The 16,764-nt window shown below is 40.7% G+C and overlaps 1 protein-coding gene across 8 annotated transcripts in view; it reads right to left on the bottom strand.

The window, feature by feature from the left end:
* The window catches only part of LOC117236799 (transient receptor potential-gamma protein), a 97,808-nt gene that overhangs the window by 2,932 nt on the left and 78,112 nt on the right, over nucleotides 1-16,764 (bottom strand). For 5 of the 8 annotated variants that reach the window (XM_033500077.1, XM_033500074.1, XM_033500075.1 and 2 more), the window contains 15 exons: nucleotides 15,921-16,051; nucleotides 14,409-14,670; nucleotides 13,065-13,213; nucleotides 12,454-12,649; nucleotides 8,905-9,075; nucleotides 8,171-8,405; nucleotides 5,356-5,476; nucleotides 4,631-4,909; nucleotides 4,068-4,201; nucleotides 3,849-3,978; nucleotides 3,100-3,295; nucleotides 2,832-3,026; nucleotides 2,487-2,712; nucleotides 1,039-1,413; nucleotides 346-813 (listed from right to left, as the gene is read on the bottom strand). In XM_033500077.1, the coding sequence (XP_033355968.1) occupies nucleotides 346-813; nucleotides 1,039-1,413; nucleotides 2,487-2,712; nucleotides 2,832-3,026; nucleotides 3,100-3,295; nucleotides 3,849-3,978; nucleotides 4,068-4,201; nucleotides 4,631-4,909; nucleotides 5,356-5,476; nucleotides 8,171-8,405; nucleotides 8,905-9,075; nucleotides 12,454-12,649; nucleotides 13,065-13,213; nucleotides 14,409-14,670; nucleotides 15,921-16,051 (3,268 nt within the window). The remainder of the gene's footprint in view (nucleotides 1-345; nucleotides 814-1,038; nucleotides 1,414-2,486; nucleotides 2,713-2,831; nucleotides 3,027-3,099; nucleotides 3,296-3,848; nucleotides 3,979-4,067; nucleotides 4,202-4,630; nucleotides 4,910-5,355; nucleotides 5,477-8,170; nucleotides 8,406-8,904; nucleotides 9,076-12,453; nucleotides 12,650-13,064; nucleotides 13,214-14,408; nucleotides 14,671-15,920; nucleotides 16,052-16,764) is intronic. The other 3 variants (XM_033500073.1, XM_033500072.1, XM_033500071.1) reach the window with 3 other exon arrangements.

Genomic DNA, 16,764 nt, shown 5'->3' with positions numbered 1-16,764 from the left:
AGTAAAAAGAGTTACTTAACCTTCGTCGATTGTACTGGTCCTCAGTCGATCGTAATATATAGATATTTCATGTTTGCTACCGTTTAAGATAAAGAATTGCATGTAAATTTAAATGTAGAGGTAAAAATTTTCTTTCCTCGATTAGGATCTTTTAAAAATATTTCGTAGATTTACTTTTTCATAAAATAATATACGATAATGTTGCAGCGTTGAATAAAAGTGAAAAGACATTCAATGCCAATTTTCGATACTTTTCGAAGTGACAGATTTCTGAAAAAAGACTACAGCGATCCAGCCACCACCAGACGAGGGTTAAACGATGTTAAAACTACGATAGAGACTCACCAGGTTGCTCGTTAGCGTTGACACCCTCAGGTGTGTCGATACTAGGCTGCTGACTTTGCGTGCCTTCGTGTCTCCTCGGTGGAATCGGCTGTTGGCCCAATTCCGGTCCTCTAGCAGGTACGCTGCTGGCTCTCTGTAGTTGTTGTTTCTTCGATACTTTCGAAACGAGAACCGAGGTGATCGGGTACATCGGATTCGTACCGCTGCTGCTTCTCATTCCCGAACTCGCCCTGGAGTCTGAGAAGTTCTTTCGTTTCTTTCGGAGTGCTACCAGCGCGCCTAGGCCATGAGCGAACATGTGATGTCCCTCGTGATGATGCGAATGATGCGCGTGATGAGAATGATGCGTGGCCTGGACTTCGGGTCCAGGGGTCTCCAATGATGATTTTGAGTCCGTCGATCCTTCCGATCTTGAACCGCCATCTTCGGAAGCAGGCGAGTACACGGAATCCTCTGAACGAGATCTACCTGAGGAATCAAAAAGAGTCGCAAACTATGGAAACATACTCTGAATCGAGATTCGTTCTACTCCCTAAATACAACAAGAAGTACTAAATTTCTCGTAAATATATAGACATTGGTAGAATGACAGTTTAATTAAAAAATTTAACCGTGTACAATCAAGTGTACCAAGTGAAATTTTGTCATAATTATTTTTACGGTTAAAAATATACAGTTTATCGCGTAACTTACCAATTAGCCTCGAGACTCTTCCTCGAACTTTAGCTGCCTCGATAAGGTTTTCCCACCTCTTCTTCTTCGAACTTCCCCTAATTCTGCGACTCTGTCTGCTCGTACCGAGTCCCGGAACGCTGTTAGTACTGGTGTGATGTGGACTCTTCTTTGGTGTGGCGCCTGGTCCAAATATCCCGCTCAAGGTCGAACCAAATATCTCGTGGGAGTTTTCCTGTTGCACTTGTTGCAGCGACGCTGTAAATTCGTCAACCGGCGGTAGACTGCCACTTCCACTGGGTTGAGGGGCGATATTGAATCCCTTCATTAGACGTCGCTCCTTCTGACGATTCTTCTTACCCCCCGCACCTATGGACAGCTCTTTAAGGCTACCGTCTATGGGGCAGAGAGAAAAACCAAAGACTACTACTCTGAAGCGGCTACCAACAAACTGAAAGGGTCTTGGCAAATGCCTGTGCGTGTCTGTGTTACCGATTAATTACGTTCGTTCGTCAACAACATTAACGCGATAAGTGTCTGTTCGTAACTTGGATTTTGGCAAATATTCGCGTTACACATTAAATCGGACCAACCAACTACGAAACAATATTCGCGCCAGACGATCCTTGATTGCATTAATTATACCGCCGGGGTTCACCGAATGATTAATAGCGTTCCAGTAACGAACTTCGAAACTTTCATTTACGAAGGATGAAGCTAGCAAACCCCTTCTTAATGTCGTAGTCATGTCACGATATAAGGCTTCCACCAACTTGATACGCTTTACGAACATAACTCCAAGGGATCGTGCATAGGGAACATAAGGTAGAAACGGAAAATTCTATGAAAACATAGGATACTATACAGAGTGTCACAAAATATGTGGAGAATATTTATTCGAGGGTCGATTCTAGACAGTAAAACGGTGAGAAAGATTCGTGTACAAAATTGTTATTTGAGGCATATCCTTTAAGATATAAATAATTTTATTTTGCGCTAAAAATATGTGTAGAGATACGTATGATACAAACAGTATTCCTTTATCACTCTTACACTTCATAACTCTAGGATGCAATAAATCAAAGTAGAATTACGCATGTTATATTTAATTTCGTTCGTTTGCTTCAAAGTGAGAAACTCGTGTTTCGCTTGATGGTGTAACTGAGACAGAAAGAAAGATGCGTCAGCTGATTCATCGATGCCAGTCCTATTTCTGGCGTAAAACGAAATTGTTTATAACATAAAGAATAAACCTCGAACAACAGTTTAACTATTAGTTTAGCGTCTAAAATCGACTTTATAAGTATCCTTCATCATAGATATATATTGTAACACTCTGTAGGATATTACAGAATATCGTAGGATACCATGAAATATTACAAATTCTACAAAACTATCACACGAAACCGAAATACACAATTAGTGTCTATAAAGTTATCATATCGTTTCAATCGTGCAACTGAGCTCACCAGTTCCAGCGCCACTGGCTGTGGACGTGTTCATGCCGGAATTCTTTAAAATCTCGATCAATTCGCATCTCAGAGCGCTGATATCTTGTTTAATCTCGTTCACGTCGTCTTCTGTTACACCCTCGCTCTCCGCTTTCCTTTGCTCCACCGTCACATACCTTCTCACCAAATTCCTCATAATACTTTGATACCTAAAGTCTCTTTCCGATGCTTGCTTAACTTTTCTCTATTAGACAAACAAGATTACCAAATTACCAAATGTTCGTGGTCGTCCTACGTTCCATCGAAAATCCGATGATGAAATTAGCAACGCTTTGATTTAGAGTTAATTCGAATTAATCTCACTCTGATCGTTCTCATGTGCTCCTTCTTGGCAGCTCTGCTATGGCCACACAGCTTGCGATACAACCACTGGCCCATGTACCAAACGCTCTTCGGAGTCGGGATGATGTTAAACGGTGGTGGAGCCGTGCCACCCTCCTCGAAATAGCTGATCCAGAGTTTGCTCCTGGCGAACTTCCATTCGATATCGGCACGTTCCTGATTCCAATGACAAAGGAAATGTCCTCTATTTATGTCACGACGACGATCAAACAGATAAAGATTAACTCACAGAGATCAACTGATAGGAATGGTTCATCATGGCGATTAATAGATTCAATAGTACGACGATGTTGATCACCGAGTACGTGCCGAACATCAGCATGCCCCAGAACCTGGTGAACGCTTTAATGCCATCCAGTTCGAAGCTCTCGAGGTCGACTAGTCCGAACACGGCCCAGAATAGCGTTTGAGCGGTTTCGAACAAACTGACGAAAGAATACCGATCATGTCCCAATGATTTTTCAGCTTTGATTAATTTAATTTTTCTTAAATCACATTTAATTTATAATTTTCCACGTTTTTTTACTTTATCATCTAGTTAAGAAATTCGTAGATTGTAGAGAAAGACACGATAAGTCGCATTCTTTATTTTCTGTACAATATATTATCTTGCCAATCGATCTTATATCACCGAGATTGATTTTTCATTAAATTTGCCTACGCGGCCCTCTTGAAAAATATTTACATCAAAAATATCGATTTCGAAAGTATTGCTCATTGCTATTTAGAAGATATTGCGGTTAGTGTCTTTTTCTTTTACAAAATTGCATTTATTACTGAAGACTTTATATTTTTGAATCGGACAGATTGTTCCCCCTCTCGATTATGTTATATAAAGCTAGAAGCCAACAAACGTTAAATAACATGAAAATCGGAAGATCAATTAGATTATACTCAACATATTTCCTTAATACATTTATACTTAACAAGGTTTATAATCTTCATTTAGAAGTTACTATATCAAAAAGTAGCACGCACTTTGCAAATCTACGCCAAACGATGCAAGCGTTCGAATCGGTCGTGACGTTGGTGTTACCAGAATAAGCCATCGCGGTCGGGCACCGTTTCTTCTCCATATCCGCGTAGTACCATAGCAGCTGGTTTAGACCTAAGTTAACGAATAACGTCGTTTCGTGAGAGTTATTTCAGTCATGGTTTTTATACGGACCGACCCGTGGAATTGACATGGAGATTTACCGCAGGAGAAGGCGAATAGCACCAGCACATAGAGGAAGAAGAACTTCATGATGTCCATTACCATCCTAGACAGGGAGACTTGCAGTGGACCGAGGTGAGGATTTACGGAGAAAATGTAGACGAGTTTCAGAGAGCTGCAAGTAGATCGATAGACCAGTCGCGTTGCGTTTGATCGTATGTGCGGCTGAAGAGCGTGAAATTGAAATTTATGCTGAAAGAGTGCTGCCTAATTACATTTCTCGGGATTTCACGAGATATCGTGCAAAGAACTATCCAAAGCGTACTACAGTACTTCTCAATTACCTTTTTCACGCGTAACCGTGAAATTTTATGCGTTAGAAAGTTATAGTAATTAAAAGTTTATCAAAAGAAATGATATATTCTATAACGTACAATCTTCAAATTGTGTCCAAATTTCGCTACGAATTTTCCAAACAATTCATCATCAAACAATTATTCGTTAAATATCTGGCTCTGCGAACTACGTGCAAATTTGAACAATAATTCAAATAAATGTTTTTAGTAAGAAAGAATAGGACGAAGAAAATAAATTCAATGAAGACCTGAATATATTGGCGGCGGAGAAAAGGCCCTCGGATATGAGCATTGGATCCCACGTATCCCATTGTTCGCGTTGCAGCTCGATCATGGATCCGGACTTCTGGGTTTCTTTTTGCACCCTGTAGTAAGCGACCACCCTGAGCGCGGCCGTAGCTACGTATAAGGAGTTGGTAACGAAGTCGATCACGTTCCACATGTCGTTCACGTACTCCTCGAGGCCGACGTCCCACAGCTGCTTCACTTCGGACCAAATCAGGCCGGATACCCAGGCCAGGATGAACCTACGATACGTCGTACACGTTTGCCGATATTTTCCCCATTTTCTCGAAATCGGCTTTCTCCTGGGAGTATCGCTGGCCTGACTTAAAAGCGTTTCGAGAAATGCGTCGCCCAACTTCACGTATATTATTTCCTTTACAGGGAATAATATACTGTCAGTTTGGGAGAAGAAGTCGTTTCAAGAGGTGCCACGAGGGACGGGTGGCTACCAAGAGTGTTTATTTTTGGGAAGTCAGTTTTATTTGGGTTGCGCCACTAGAATTTAGTAGAAGCTAGAGCTGTAGTGGAAGGATGATGCAAGGTATCGTCGAGTGGATTGAGTTTCCAGCGCACTGAGGAAATATTCTTAGGAAAAATAACAATCGATATCTGCCGCGTTTTTATTTAGCATCGTTTTGTCCGGTTCCACGTGAACGAAGAGAAACATTGATTAAGAATATTGTCTTACCATTCGACTATCGTTGGAGCAGCGCCTCTTTTCGTCGGTGCTGGTTCGTGCTCTATGACATCGTGACCCATCCAGTTCCCGATCACGCTTTCTATCCTTTGACTAGCCAAAATCAACATGACTGCAAACAGACGTGAATCCATATCATTTGTAATCACTTTTTATTTCATTTCGGTCATATAAGAATATGGCTATTTAACGTTGTCGTTTTATTTTTCGTTACACAAAATCACGTCCTTTTTTTTTTATTGATACGACGAGTATCTTTTTGGTTATACCAATTTTTGTAAAAACTCATTAAACGGTACAAGTCGGAAATGTTTAATCTTTTGTATAATAAGTTAGTGAAGTGTATCACAAGACAAGGATCAATGAAGAAATTTGTTTTCGAAGAATTATCTTATTTCTTACACTTCCTTTCAACAAAAATGGGTTAAGTTAAAAAAACAGTACAAATTCGAGTTTTATTTTATTCTATGAAAAATATATGTAATACCATAATTCAACATATGCGAACGTTTATCTGGATGAACATATCCGTATCTAAATTGGGAATCGGTGATACCATACCATGAAAATTATAGCTATTTCTTCAAATATCTCAAAGTGTGGTTTTCCAACTTATACCTACCGTTTCTCAACTCACGTGTATAATTATCTCGCATAATCGAGCATATAAAAGGTGCATATTCGGTCAAATGGCATAACCAATCATGTTCGCGCGTGTGATACGTGATTACAGAAGATAGATCGATTGATCGATTGACTGTGATTTTCGAACGTATTTACGTACAATTCATGTATGCATCATGCTTATATATATATAGGTATATATGAGATAGTGATGCTATCATGATACGTAAAAGGTTTCGCGACGTGCGAAGCGATTTACAGAGAAATAGCGATTTAACTTGTCTTTTCTGAGATACGATTGGGATTTTCCGAGGTATGACTGAAATTTTACCGAAGATGCGCGCTGTTTCAGTATTCTTTATACCTCGTATCCGTCTTCCATCGTACGTTGTACTCTTGCAAAGGGGACATTGACCAAGTGTTACGTGGGGATGTTCGTGGAGTTAGTATGAACGTACACCTCTGTGGAATATTCGAGAGGGTACGAGTTATGTGGCGGAAACCATTAGGTTGGTCGTCGCATGACCATTTGGAAACTGCGAAGTTTATGACAGGATCTCGGCTACTGAACTATGGGACAGTGTCGCGGAGAAGCTAAAAATGCATGGCATCGAAAATCCGTTAAATTACTCACGTACCGTCTGAGTGCTGGCTCGTAGATGGTCGTAGTGCTACAGTTAAATTGAAAAATGGAAATACAGGAAAGACGCGTTTTTACGTAATTGCAGCGAAATGTGTTAACAGCGTAACGTAATTCTAAACTGGTCTATTAGAATTCTACGAGACATTGCTGCAATTGTGAGGCTTACAACTATAATGGGTTCAAGTTACATCTTTGCGTAACATTGTTTCAGGGAAACTCGATAATAGGGACGATGCGGTGTATCGAAGTTGTAAGTCGCCTTAAAGCACTTGACAACTTCGTACGATAGTGTTCGAAACTCCAAATCACTCTGAACAGATGTGCATCATTGTAGATTGGTCTTCTTCGAAGATCATTTACCGATCGAAAAACGATAGAAACAGCTATTGGATTCGGCAATTTACATACAGGCTCGCCTCCACGATCACATCGGGTCAAATATTATCCTCGTATGTGTGCGGGACTAACCACGTACTACGACCGACGAGATTAACTTGGCTTATCCCTGAATAATCTCTCGAAATTCCTTACGCCCTGGTCGCGTCCTCGAGGAGTACATTATCTCGCCGTGCTCCCCGTGACTCAAAATATCGTTAGTTTAACTTCGAGGTCAATTATGCTTTTCGCGAATGCCTGGAACCTGGCCTGGAACTTGCTGCCTTTGCTTCAGCTGTCTGAATGCCGCTCTCTAGACCGTTCTCTAACTGAATCTCCTCGGCCGAGTTTCTAACTGCTGTTGTATTCAAACCTGTGACCATTTTCGTCACGAAACATCTTGATAAAAATTCCGAGTATTTACTCGAAGGTTAGAATAATGGGGGAGAAAAACGCGAGGCAAAGTAACAGTACAGATACGCTCTCGCATTTAATAAAATTTACCATTATGGAATACACTCGTGCCGTTTAATTATCATATTAAGGAAATAAAGAATGTCGGAGGTCCCGAGTGTTGCCGATTCAGTGCTGTATACTATAATTTTGCGATGGAATTCGGTAGCTTTAATTCGATTAAGGGTGTTCCCGTTTTCAAATGTTTATCGTTTCCCCGTAATGATGGTTAATGTCTCAAATTTAGAGCATTACCGCACTCTGCTATTATTGGTAGTGAGAGGTATTCGCGAATCGCGGTTGCCATGAGAGGTATTTGTAAACTGTTTAGAAGCGGGTCTCTGCGTTTGATTCGCTGACGTGAGGAAAGGTAAAATACGTTGCCGAGAGGAACGAGGTTGAACGCATTCCCGTACGCCTGAAGGAAACGAGCGAGCCAGCTGTTTGGAAAAAAGAGAAAGTCATGAACCAACTTTGATCGAGGTTAATTTTAGAACGTGCTGGAAACAGCTTGCAGCAGTGATGAAGCAAGATGTAGTCGATCGACGCGACGCACAGTGCGGCATTTGAATGAGGATTCGGCGCAAGAATCAAAAGTCGTTGGCCACGTTCGTCACGTTCGCACGTTCGCAGAACAGGTTCGCACGTTTGCAAGCCATGTCCTCGCGTTCCGACGAGGCAAAACTTAGTAGAAAGGAGAAAGATACTTACAAAGAAAAGTGAAATACGAGGCCGAGTGACAGATGAACTTGATGAACGGTTTCCTCATGGTCTGGCCGACCACGCTGTGGGGCGCGATGATGTACGCAACGCTGAAGAAAGGAAAGAGGACGCCGATCCTGACGATCTCCAGCGCCTGGAGGACCATGTTTTTCCTTCGGAAGCCTGGAAGACCTTCGTACCAAATCGATGCGAGTAACTGCTGCACGTTGGGATGCGCCACGAACTGGAAATTCCAAGATAATCTAATATCGGTCGACAGTTTCCGGTCATGTAACTAGCAAATTGTACATATTAAGGTCTAATTTAGGAATTAGGACTCATCGCGAATGATCCATCTAGGATCTAACGACGTTATATCTACACTTTGCTCGTGTGCAATCTTCTTAATCTTCTGTACCTTACTGGCGTTGAGAGACATTGATATTTTGGAAATTTTTTCTTGGTTAATAATAAAAAATAATAACGAATAATTATGGATTGTATAATATCTTCTTTTCCATCGGTGAACTTATAAAGATTTTCTTAAAACATCGAAAGATTTTTCGCTGATCGAGACGACAGTCTAGTTGAGACATTAAAATTCGAGGATCGCGGTAACATTAAAAACAATTCGATCGTATGCATTATTCGCATTAGATCTTATTCAAGCAATCTGTTTCTTTTATAGCGTACAATTTTTCTTTTACGATTCGTTTGAGAAATATAAAAGTTCGAACGGTTACCTTCTTCTGCCGAAGTTTAATAGCGAGTTTCAGCCGGTTCAGATGCATCCTTTCGCCGTGCTCGAACGCTGGCCCGGTGGGATCGTGATTTAGGAGCACCTCCAGCTCGTAGGAACTTCTAGTGTGATCCAGTAAAGCAGTAGCAAAGTCTTGGCATTGTCTTCTAAGCTCCTAGAATCGCAACATTGCCGTTTCGAGAAGCGAGCACGCGAGGCGCGAAACAAGTTCTGTCAACAACGCGGAAGGACGGAATTATTCGCCGGTGTTTCTCTGCAGAAGCGTTGCTACTTTCGTTGACGGAAGTTTCGTCGACGGTGCTTCTGCATGTAAGCTGCGACGTCGTTAGCGAAACTTTTTTCTCAAACGTATACGGGTGGCACCGTTTTTCTCGAAAACGATGGCTCTTGAAAACGGCTCTTAAAAGAAGCTGTATCGAATTTTAAGGACACTTGGAGGCCCGTATCGTTCGTTTCGAGGGAAATTCCGAAGAGAAGCATGAATAAGAGCGATAAAAAGATTCAGATCGAAGACAGGTCGTTTGTCAATCGAGTTGTCGGGGGACAATCGGCCATTCGGCGCGATTCGAGACCTTCGAAAAAACGCGGAGTAATCTCGTGGAAACTTTATCCCCGCGAACGAAGGATAGGGAGAAATCGGTCGGTAATTTATTTCTCTTTAGTGCTCGTCGATCGCTTGGAAGATTTAAACGATCATCTGCAGCAATTTGTTCGGACGTTATTGCATTTAAATTGATAGGTACAAAGTGACGGGTGTGTTTAATCGGCTGGGCAATCAAAAAAGAAGAAAATATGTTGAACATTGAAAGAAACGAGCGGCTCAGCTATATCACACAAAGTAAGAATAAAAGAATTGTGATTTCAGAGACATTCCGTACAATGTTCCACAGAATATTCTCGTGAAATAATAGTTTCACAAAAGGAGATCCAAGATGGCCGGCAAACGATAGACCGTCGCTCGATACGACAAAAAAGGGCCGAAAAGAGAAGCGAGGAGTTTTTATCGCGCCACGAGAAAGGAAAGTTGGACGAGGGTTGGTCGTCTATAATTCATCCTCGTTAATCGATTGCCAATCTCCTTATAGGCTTAATCAATCCGCCAACGACGGTGAATTATTTTCGTTCGATCGTTGTTGGAAATTCGAAGCGCAATCTTTCGGGATCGATAAAAGAAAGATTGAAAGTATTCCAAAGTAACGTTCCTTGTGCTTTCGTTATCCGACGAAATATTCATTGTCTGTTAACTAGAAAATACAGCGCGTTTTTCGGAAAAGATAGAAACGAGCGAACGAGCAGGAATCCGGTGCAGCCCTGTTCCGCCTGGAGTTACGCGCCAAAGCAAACATTTATGACATCAAAGCGCCATACCAAACTGTTCAAACGTTCGCTAATATCTGCGAGTGGCCATGTACTTCGAGATCAAGCTAACGAGACATTAATATCCGTCGTCGCGTTGCTTCGACCATGAAACTTTCATCGAGACGTTTTGCCTAGTGTTATTTCGTTTTCTCTAGAGTAGTTTAGAGGAAGGACACTCGCGAGTATTTCGAGACTTTCGTGAATCGAAAACGACCACGTGCGCTCGAGCTGTTTACAAGAATTAACAACGATCGCGTTTACAACGCGAGAAAGACGACGCTTTGCGTCAACAAAGATGGCCGACAGAAATAAGCAGACCGCGTCGTACTGGAAAATGCACGAGCCGTTTCTTCGTATTAATTTCCTTTCATGCGTGCCCCGACTCGTGTCGACATCGATATTTGCCAGCTTAAATGTCAGATTCGCCGGAAGGATCCCGAATAAACAATTCGTACAAGACCCGTATAGATATCTTTGCGAAGCATCGATTTGCATTATATTGATTTATTTTGTTCCTTTCTACATTCATGAATTCCGGTGATCTGCGAATTTTCCATTTGAGAGTCTGGAACATCTCTACGGGGTAAAAGCATCCTTCCCGCGCGAACAAACGAAATAAATGACGGCAATAATATACGACCTATACGACCTTATAAAGAAACCTATACGTTTCAATCTACGTCGGAGGAATACATATACGTGGCGCCACATTCTTTCGCAAGCTTATGTCAACCCTAACTTTCTCAACTTCGTGCACCATTCTCGTTGTATCTTTAGAAGATCCTACTCATAATATCTGGGAAAATATTTTTGTACTCTTTCTTTCTAGCTATATAGTACCATGTAGTATGTATACTACTCACATTCATAAGTATCTGGATACTGGTTGATTTATGGTATCAGTATGAGATTCTTATTGAAGCGTACAAATTAACAACGAATCAGCAATACTATTTTAGAATCGAATTACAAAACGTGTATATATTAGATATATATTTATTAAATGTCGACCTCTCGGTCGCCAGACTATAAAATGTTAAATTGTTCGTTGAAAAACATTACGACAACATACGTATTTTACTGTTTATATGTAGCCACCAATTTTATTAATTAAATTATTTAACCACAAATGGTATTTACTTTAGGTTTGGAAGACCCGCCTTAATTTACCTTTGAATTCAGAAATCAAAAAATTGTAACACAAGTAGTTGCATAATAAACAATTAGTTCAACCAACCGATCTAATAGCATGTAACCACAAATTTTATTAATTAAATTATTTAACCACAAATGGTATTTACTTTTGGTTTGGAAGGCCCGCCTTAATTTACCTTTGAATTCAGAAATCAAAAAATTGTAACACAAGTAGTTGCATAATAAACAATTAGTTCAACCAACCGATTTAATAGCGTCATAATATTTTATTATACGAAGCTGTGATGATTTTAAAGGATAATATCGTATTTAAAGCTCTATTTATCCATAATTGTACAATTGAAATATATAACTTGTTAAAAATAAGCAGGTTTTTTAAATATTTTCGATCATTAGCAGCGCGAAGAACGTAGGGCAGATACGCTACCGTAAATTTCGTTTCGTAGATGGGTTTGCAGAAGAAGTAATTGAACGACGAGGAAAGTGGGCCAAAAGGGTTGAGAAGCGAGCAAACTCCGAAGTTCAACGGTTGTTTTATGTAATCTTCCCCTTGTGGCTTCACGGATACGTTCTCCAAGCGGGAGCGTCGCGTTTCCATGGTTAAATTGAACGTTAGATTCTATTTTCCGGCGTAATCGAGTACTTTAAACGAACATCAAATAAAATTGAAAGTATGGTAACTAGACTATGGACAAAATAACATCGCCTTCTGCTTATCGAAGACGAAATCCTTTGAAAGGAGAGGCAAGTTATCTTATCGTGGCACTCTCCCATTAGACTTCCACTCTTACATCAAGTTAAAGTTACGCTGTTCCATGATTCAATTCACCCTTACTATTAGAAGAAAAATTTCAGTATATCGATTTTAATCTCTTTCTCTAAAGTATAAAAATACACATCGATAATATCGTTTTAACATTGTTTTATTAAACGTTGAATTCCTTTCCTTTCCTATATCGACTTTCTATCGCCTATCGTCTTTATCGAGGCAATACACACCGTTACTTAATTGTCTCACCTGGTATTCGCACTTAAACTCGTGCTCGAGGAACGAGAGTCGCCGAAGTTCCCAAGAGAGCTCGAACGCAGTTAGGATGGGATCCTTTGAGGAAAGAGCGATCAAGGACGGCGATGCTAGAGCTCTGTATGCGTTTATTCGGCTCCTGGAATGCCTCAGAGAATCCTCTCTCCTCGATGTTACACACTCGTCGCACCTGCTCACGAATAAATGCCATCATCGTAATCAATATTATTATGACTCTAGTTAGGGATTTTCCGCTCTGTTTGTAAACTTTCGGATGTTACGTTTCGTGTAAGAGGATAGACGTAGTATTTACGATAGATATTATTGAGGGAAGTGAAATTTCACCCTATGCTTGGGAATTAGGGATTAAGTTTGGGCTGCGTAAAGGTTGCATTGTAGATACCCTAACTGATTGGTATACGCGGGCTTCGCTCGAACATCGCATGTCGTACTAAACCAGTACGGGAAACTAATCAACGTGAAACGTATACTTAACAAGGGATTGCAGTTTCTCACGTCTACAGCTTCTCGCGTCAGATTTATTTACGAAGAAAATTTCGTAACTATGAGAAGGATGAAAGAAGCTTTGTTTGAAGACCGCTCACCCGCAACGAACATCGTGTGGCATAGGTAACGTGGATCCGCGGTCCAGCAGGATCTTAATGATCTCGTAGTTATCCCTATGAGCGGCTAAGATTAGGGGTGTAATGTCTGGTGTGAAGGTTGCGGTGTCCGATGGCAGCGCTTCCCAGCTCTGGAACACAAACGTATAAACTTATATTATATATATTGCAATATGGAGTAATTGTTCTTTAGATAGAGCGTAGAAGAAATTCCTAGGTCGCGAATTTACGTTAATCTTACGACGAATACGCGAGCAAATGTATAATAAACAATTTGCAGGGTAAGCACAAGACAGATGTTACGTGGATTGAAAAAGTTGATTTGAATCCTTTCAAATATATGTAACATACTTTATTTCTTTTTTCTCTTTTTTGTAGAAATGAAACAACTCGTTAAAAATTAATAGCAGGGACATAAAGAAGAAGATTATGTTCAAGAAATTAGGATTAATAGATTAATTGAAACAAATAAACGAAATGGGTCTTATGTTGCTACACGCAACGATAATGAAACTGTTATTTCGTTCTTCCATTCTGAAATAGCTACGATAGATCATCTTTCCCGTACTTGCCCTGTTTCTTTAATAATCGACGCACTTGGCAAACTAATAAAACATCGCGATCGTTAGAGGTAAGGGGGACCATGATAATTATTTCCGATGGTAACGTAAGCCGATTCCTCCCTCGGAAAAGAGGAATAAAAGCTGATTAAGCTTCCTCTCGTCAACAATTCCACGACCCTCTCGCCTTTATTTTCCCGTTTTCCCCGATGTCCAGTTGGCGTGAATTTGACCGGTATACGGGTGCAGCGTTTTTTCAAGCTCTGACGGAAATGAGATTCGGTCAGCTGGCTTTCATCGAGAAACGCTTTTATCGAGACACGCTTTGTTGCGAGCGACGGTCAACGACGGAAAACTTTTCGGATTACCTGATTAAAATGTGGGTCGACTTATTTCTCGAATGGAATCTACTTAACCGTAGCGCTGAGTCGTCTGGTCGCCGTAGTTGGTCGCCTAAGCGCGGAACGAAATCAACCAACGGTGAAAATTACGAAGCAGGGGGGAGTTTCGATAACTGAAACGAAATTGCCTAGCCGGAAAAATGCAATCACCGCTTAATTGCGAGGCGAAGCTTGTTGCTACGAAATCAAAGTGTCTCCGATAGAGTAAAGGAAAGTTCGAGCGGAAGGGATGAGGAAAAATTGTTCAAAGAACGTCTTATACGCGACCGTAAAAATATTCAAAGAAACGTTTTATACGCGCGCGACTAGTTTCTACAGATTGATAAAGAGAAAAGCATAAAAAATTCTTGGATCGATACAGTTACATATACTAGACGATGAAAGCGACTAACGTGTGGCTCCCCGTTTCGATGAAGACTTTCCTCGTGTTCCAGAAGTACCTCGACCGCTTCGACGAATTCCTCGGAGATGGCATGAAGCAACGCGTCCTTCGTGTCGACTTTATGCTCGATCAGCAGCTCCACCATTTCCAGATTTTCATTATCGATCGCCATTAGAAGCGCCGAACGTCCCAATGGATCCACGCAGTTGATGTTCATTTCGGTTTCGTGAGCACTCTGCAACATCCTGAAACAGCACCCACCATGTTTCTACCTACTAACTTCCCTATTTATTTTTTTTTTTCCTTTCGTTTTACCATTTCTATTTCTCTCTCTCTTTTTTATTTTCTTTTATTTCAACCACGAAGCTCGCGATTTTCCCATTACGTTCACCGGAACGGATCGACTTGGCAATCGTATTTAGCTGTCCTGTTTCCCGAGACCGAGCCAAATGAGAATTCCACGGCCGCTGAAACTTTCTCGTACATCGCAATCGGTATTAATTGCGTCGAAACGAGCAACGCCGTGAAGAATTCCGAGAAGTTTCAGCATCACGGGACGATTATTCGTAGGATAATTAGATCCTTTGTTGGCACACTGACGCGATATACATATGTGTATACGCTGCGCGTTTGACCTTCCCCCGCGAGATCTCTTGTCCTGTTTAACGCTTAAACTCTAGATCCAACGGATTTCAACCAGCTCGCGTGTATGTTCATTTGCACAAAAGCCACGATTGCGATACTCTTACGCGCCGTTTCTTCCCGCCTTTCAAATTAGCCATTGTAGTCGCGTTGAAAGTGATCGAAACAATACCTTGCTTCTTGCCGATTCTAGCCCGCTGAACATTCATATTTCGCGTATATATTTGGGAATGAAAATTTTTCTATACAAAAATATGCATCTATGCGAGTGTCTCGTCGAGTTATCTGTATCTGTCGTTTCATATGTTCATATTATGAACATGTACGTCTTGCAACTTCGAAAATAACGATATATCGACTTGTGTTTATTAAGACATTTTTGCTCGTTTATATTGATACTCTCAAAGTTTGACCCTAACTTTTTGAAACTTTCCATGGAGAAAAGATCAGTTACATCCAGACTTGGATATAATTGGTATAAGACGTGTCTTGTTTGCGAATGATTAACAACGAGATACGAACGTTCGATGACGTAACTAGGATTTCGAGGGGCTTTGAAAATTCTCTTCTACATATGTGTATATATATGTGTATATATATATATATATATATATATATATATATATATATATATATATATATATATATCCAGAGGAGAAAAAATTGGCACGTGTACGAGAGTGAATTTTTCCAGTGTGTCTTGCGACATTAAGGATTCTCCCCTTCGTTATTCTTGTTACATAATCCACGCTCGCTACGTGCCCCCAAAATTTCCACTCCCCAAATATAATCCCATTAACACGTAAATATACGTTGCCAGCTCACGTACGATTTTGATTTCCCAAAGTCTCACCTTCTGACAGAAGCAACATCTCCACGTTCCACCGCGAGAAGGTACTTCTTCTCTTGATAGGACAGACTAGCCATTTCCTGGTGCGGTCTCACCACGTTCTCTTCCTCTATCATGCCGTGGATACTGTGCCTCTGCAAACCGTCGTAACTTTTTATTATAGTCTCGTCGCTGCGTCCACGTTTCGGAAAATGAAGCTTCTCGTAGCTTTATTTCATCCGCCGTGCTATTCATCCTCGCGACAGGATTAATCAAAACACGTCGCTACCCGCCAATGTTTTCCTTTCGTTCAGTCCCGCGATACATCCTTTTTTTCGGAATTATATTTACAATTTTTCTTTATTTTTTTATGAACATTTACGATACGCATCATGTATGGAAAAAGTAACGAAACCGATCTTATTTCTCATAAATTGGTAACGTTATCATCAGTAGGTGGATTTTTGTGCAAATTCATATTTTTGAGAACGTAATTTAACAAAGTATACTTTACATGTTTTACGTATTTTTTCATATTACGTGCACTTTCAAATTTCCCAGAAATGCATAAAAATCCGCCGTCCACTGTTTTTCTTACACACCTTCCACAAGCGATATTGTACTGAATACACCGACGTACCATATTTTCCAATATAGTACTAATACACGTCTACTCATAATATATTATTCAGTGGAATTTGCTGGACTATGCCCCAATCCCACTTTTCATAACAAAAAACCATCGATTCCTCAAGAAACTCAAGGGGTAACGGGTTATTGATCGACGGACGAAACTCTGATGAAAGATGGATGAAATTAGGATGATAAATGTACCGCAACGTTGGATATAGTCACCCACGTGAACGAC

This window comes from Bombus vosnesenskii, unplaced genomic scaffold, assembly GCF_011952255.1.
Source record: "Bombus vosnesenskii isolate JDL3184/JDL3185 unplaced genomic scaffold, Bvos_JDL3184-5_v1.1 scf7180000013352, whole genome shotgun sequence".
Taxonomy (NCBI): Eukaryota; Metazoa; Arthropoda; class Insecta; order Hymenoptera; family Apidae; genus Bombus; species Bombus vosnesenskii.
Note: the sequence above shows the minus strand (reverse complement) of the source record. Positions and strands in the feature narration are given on the sequence as shown.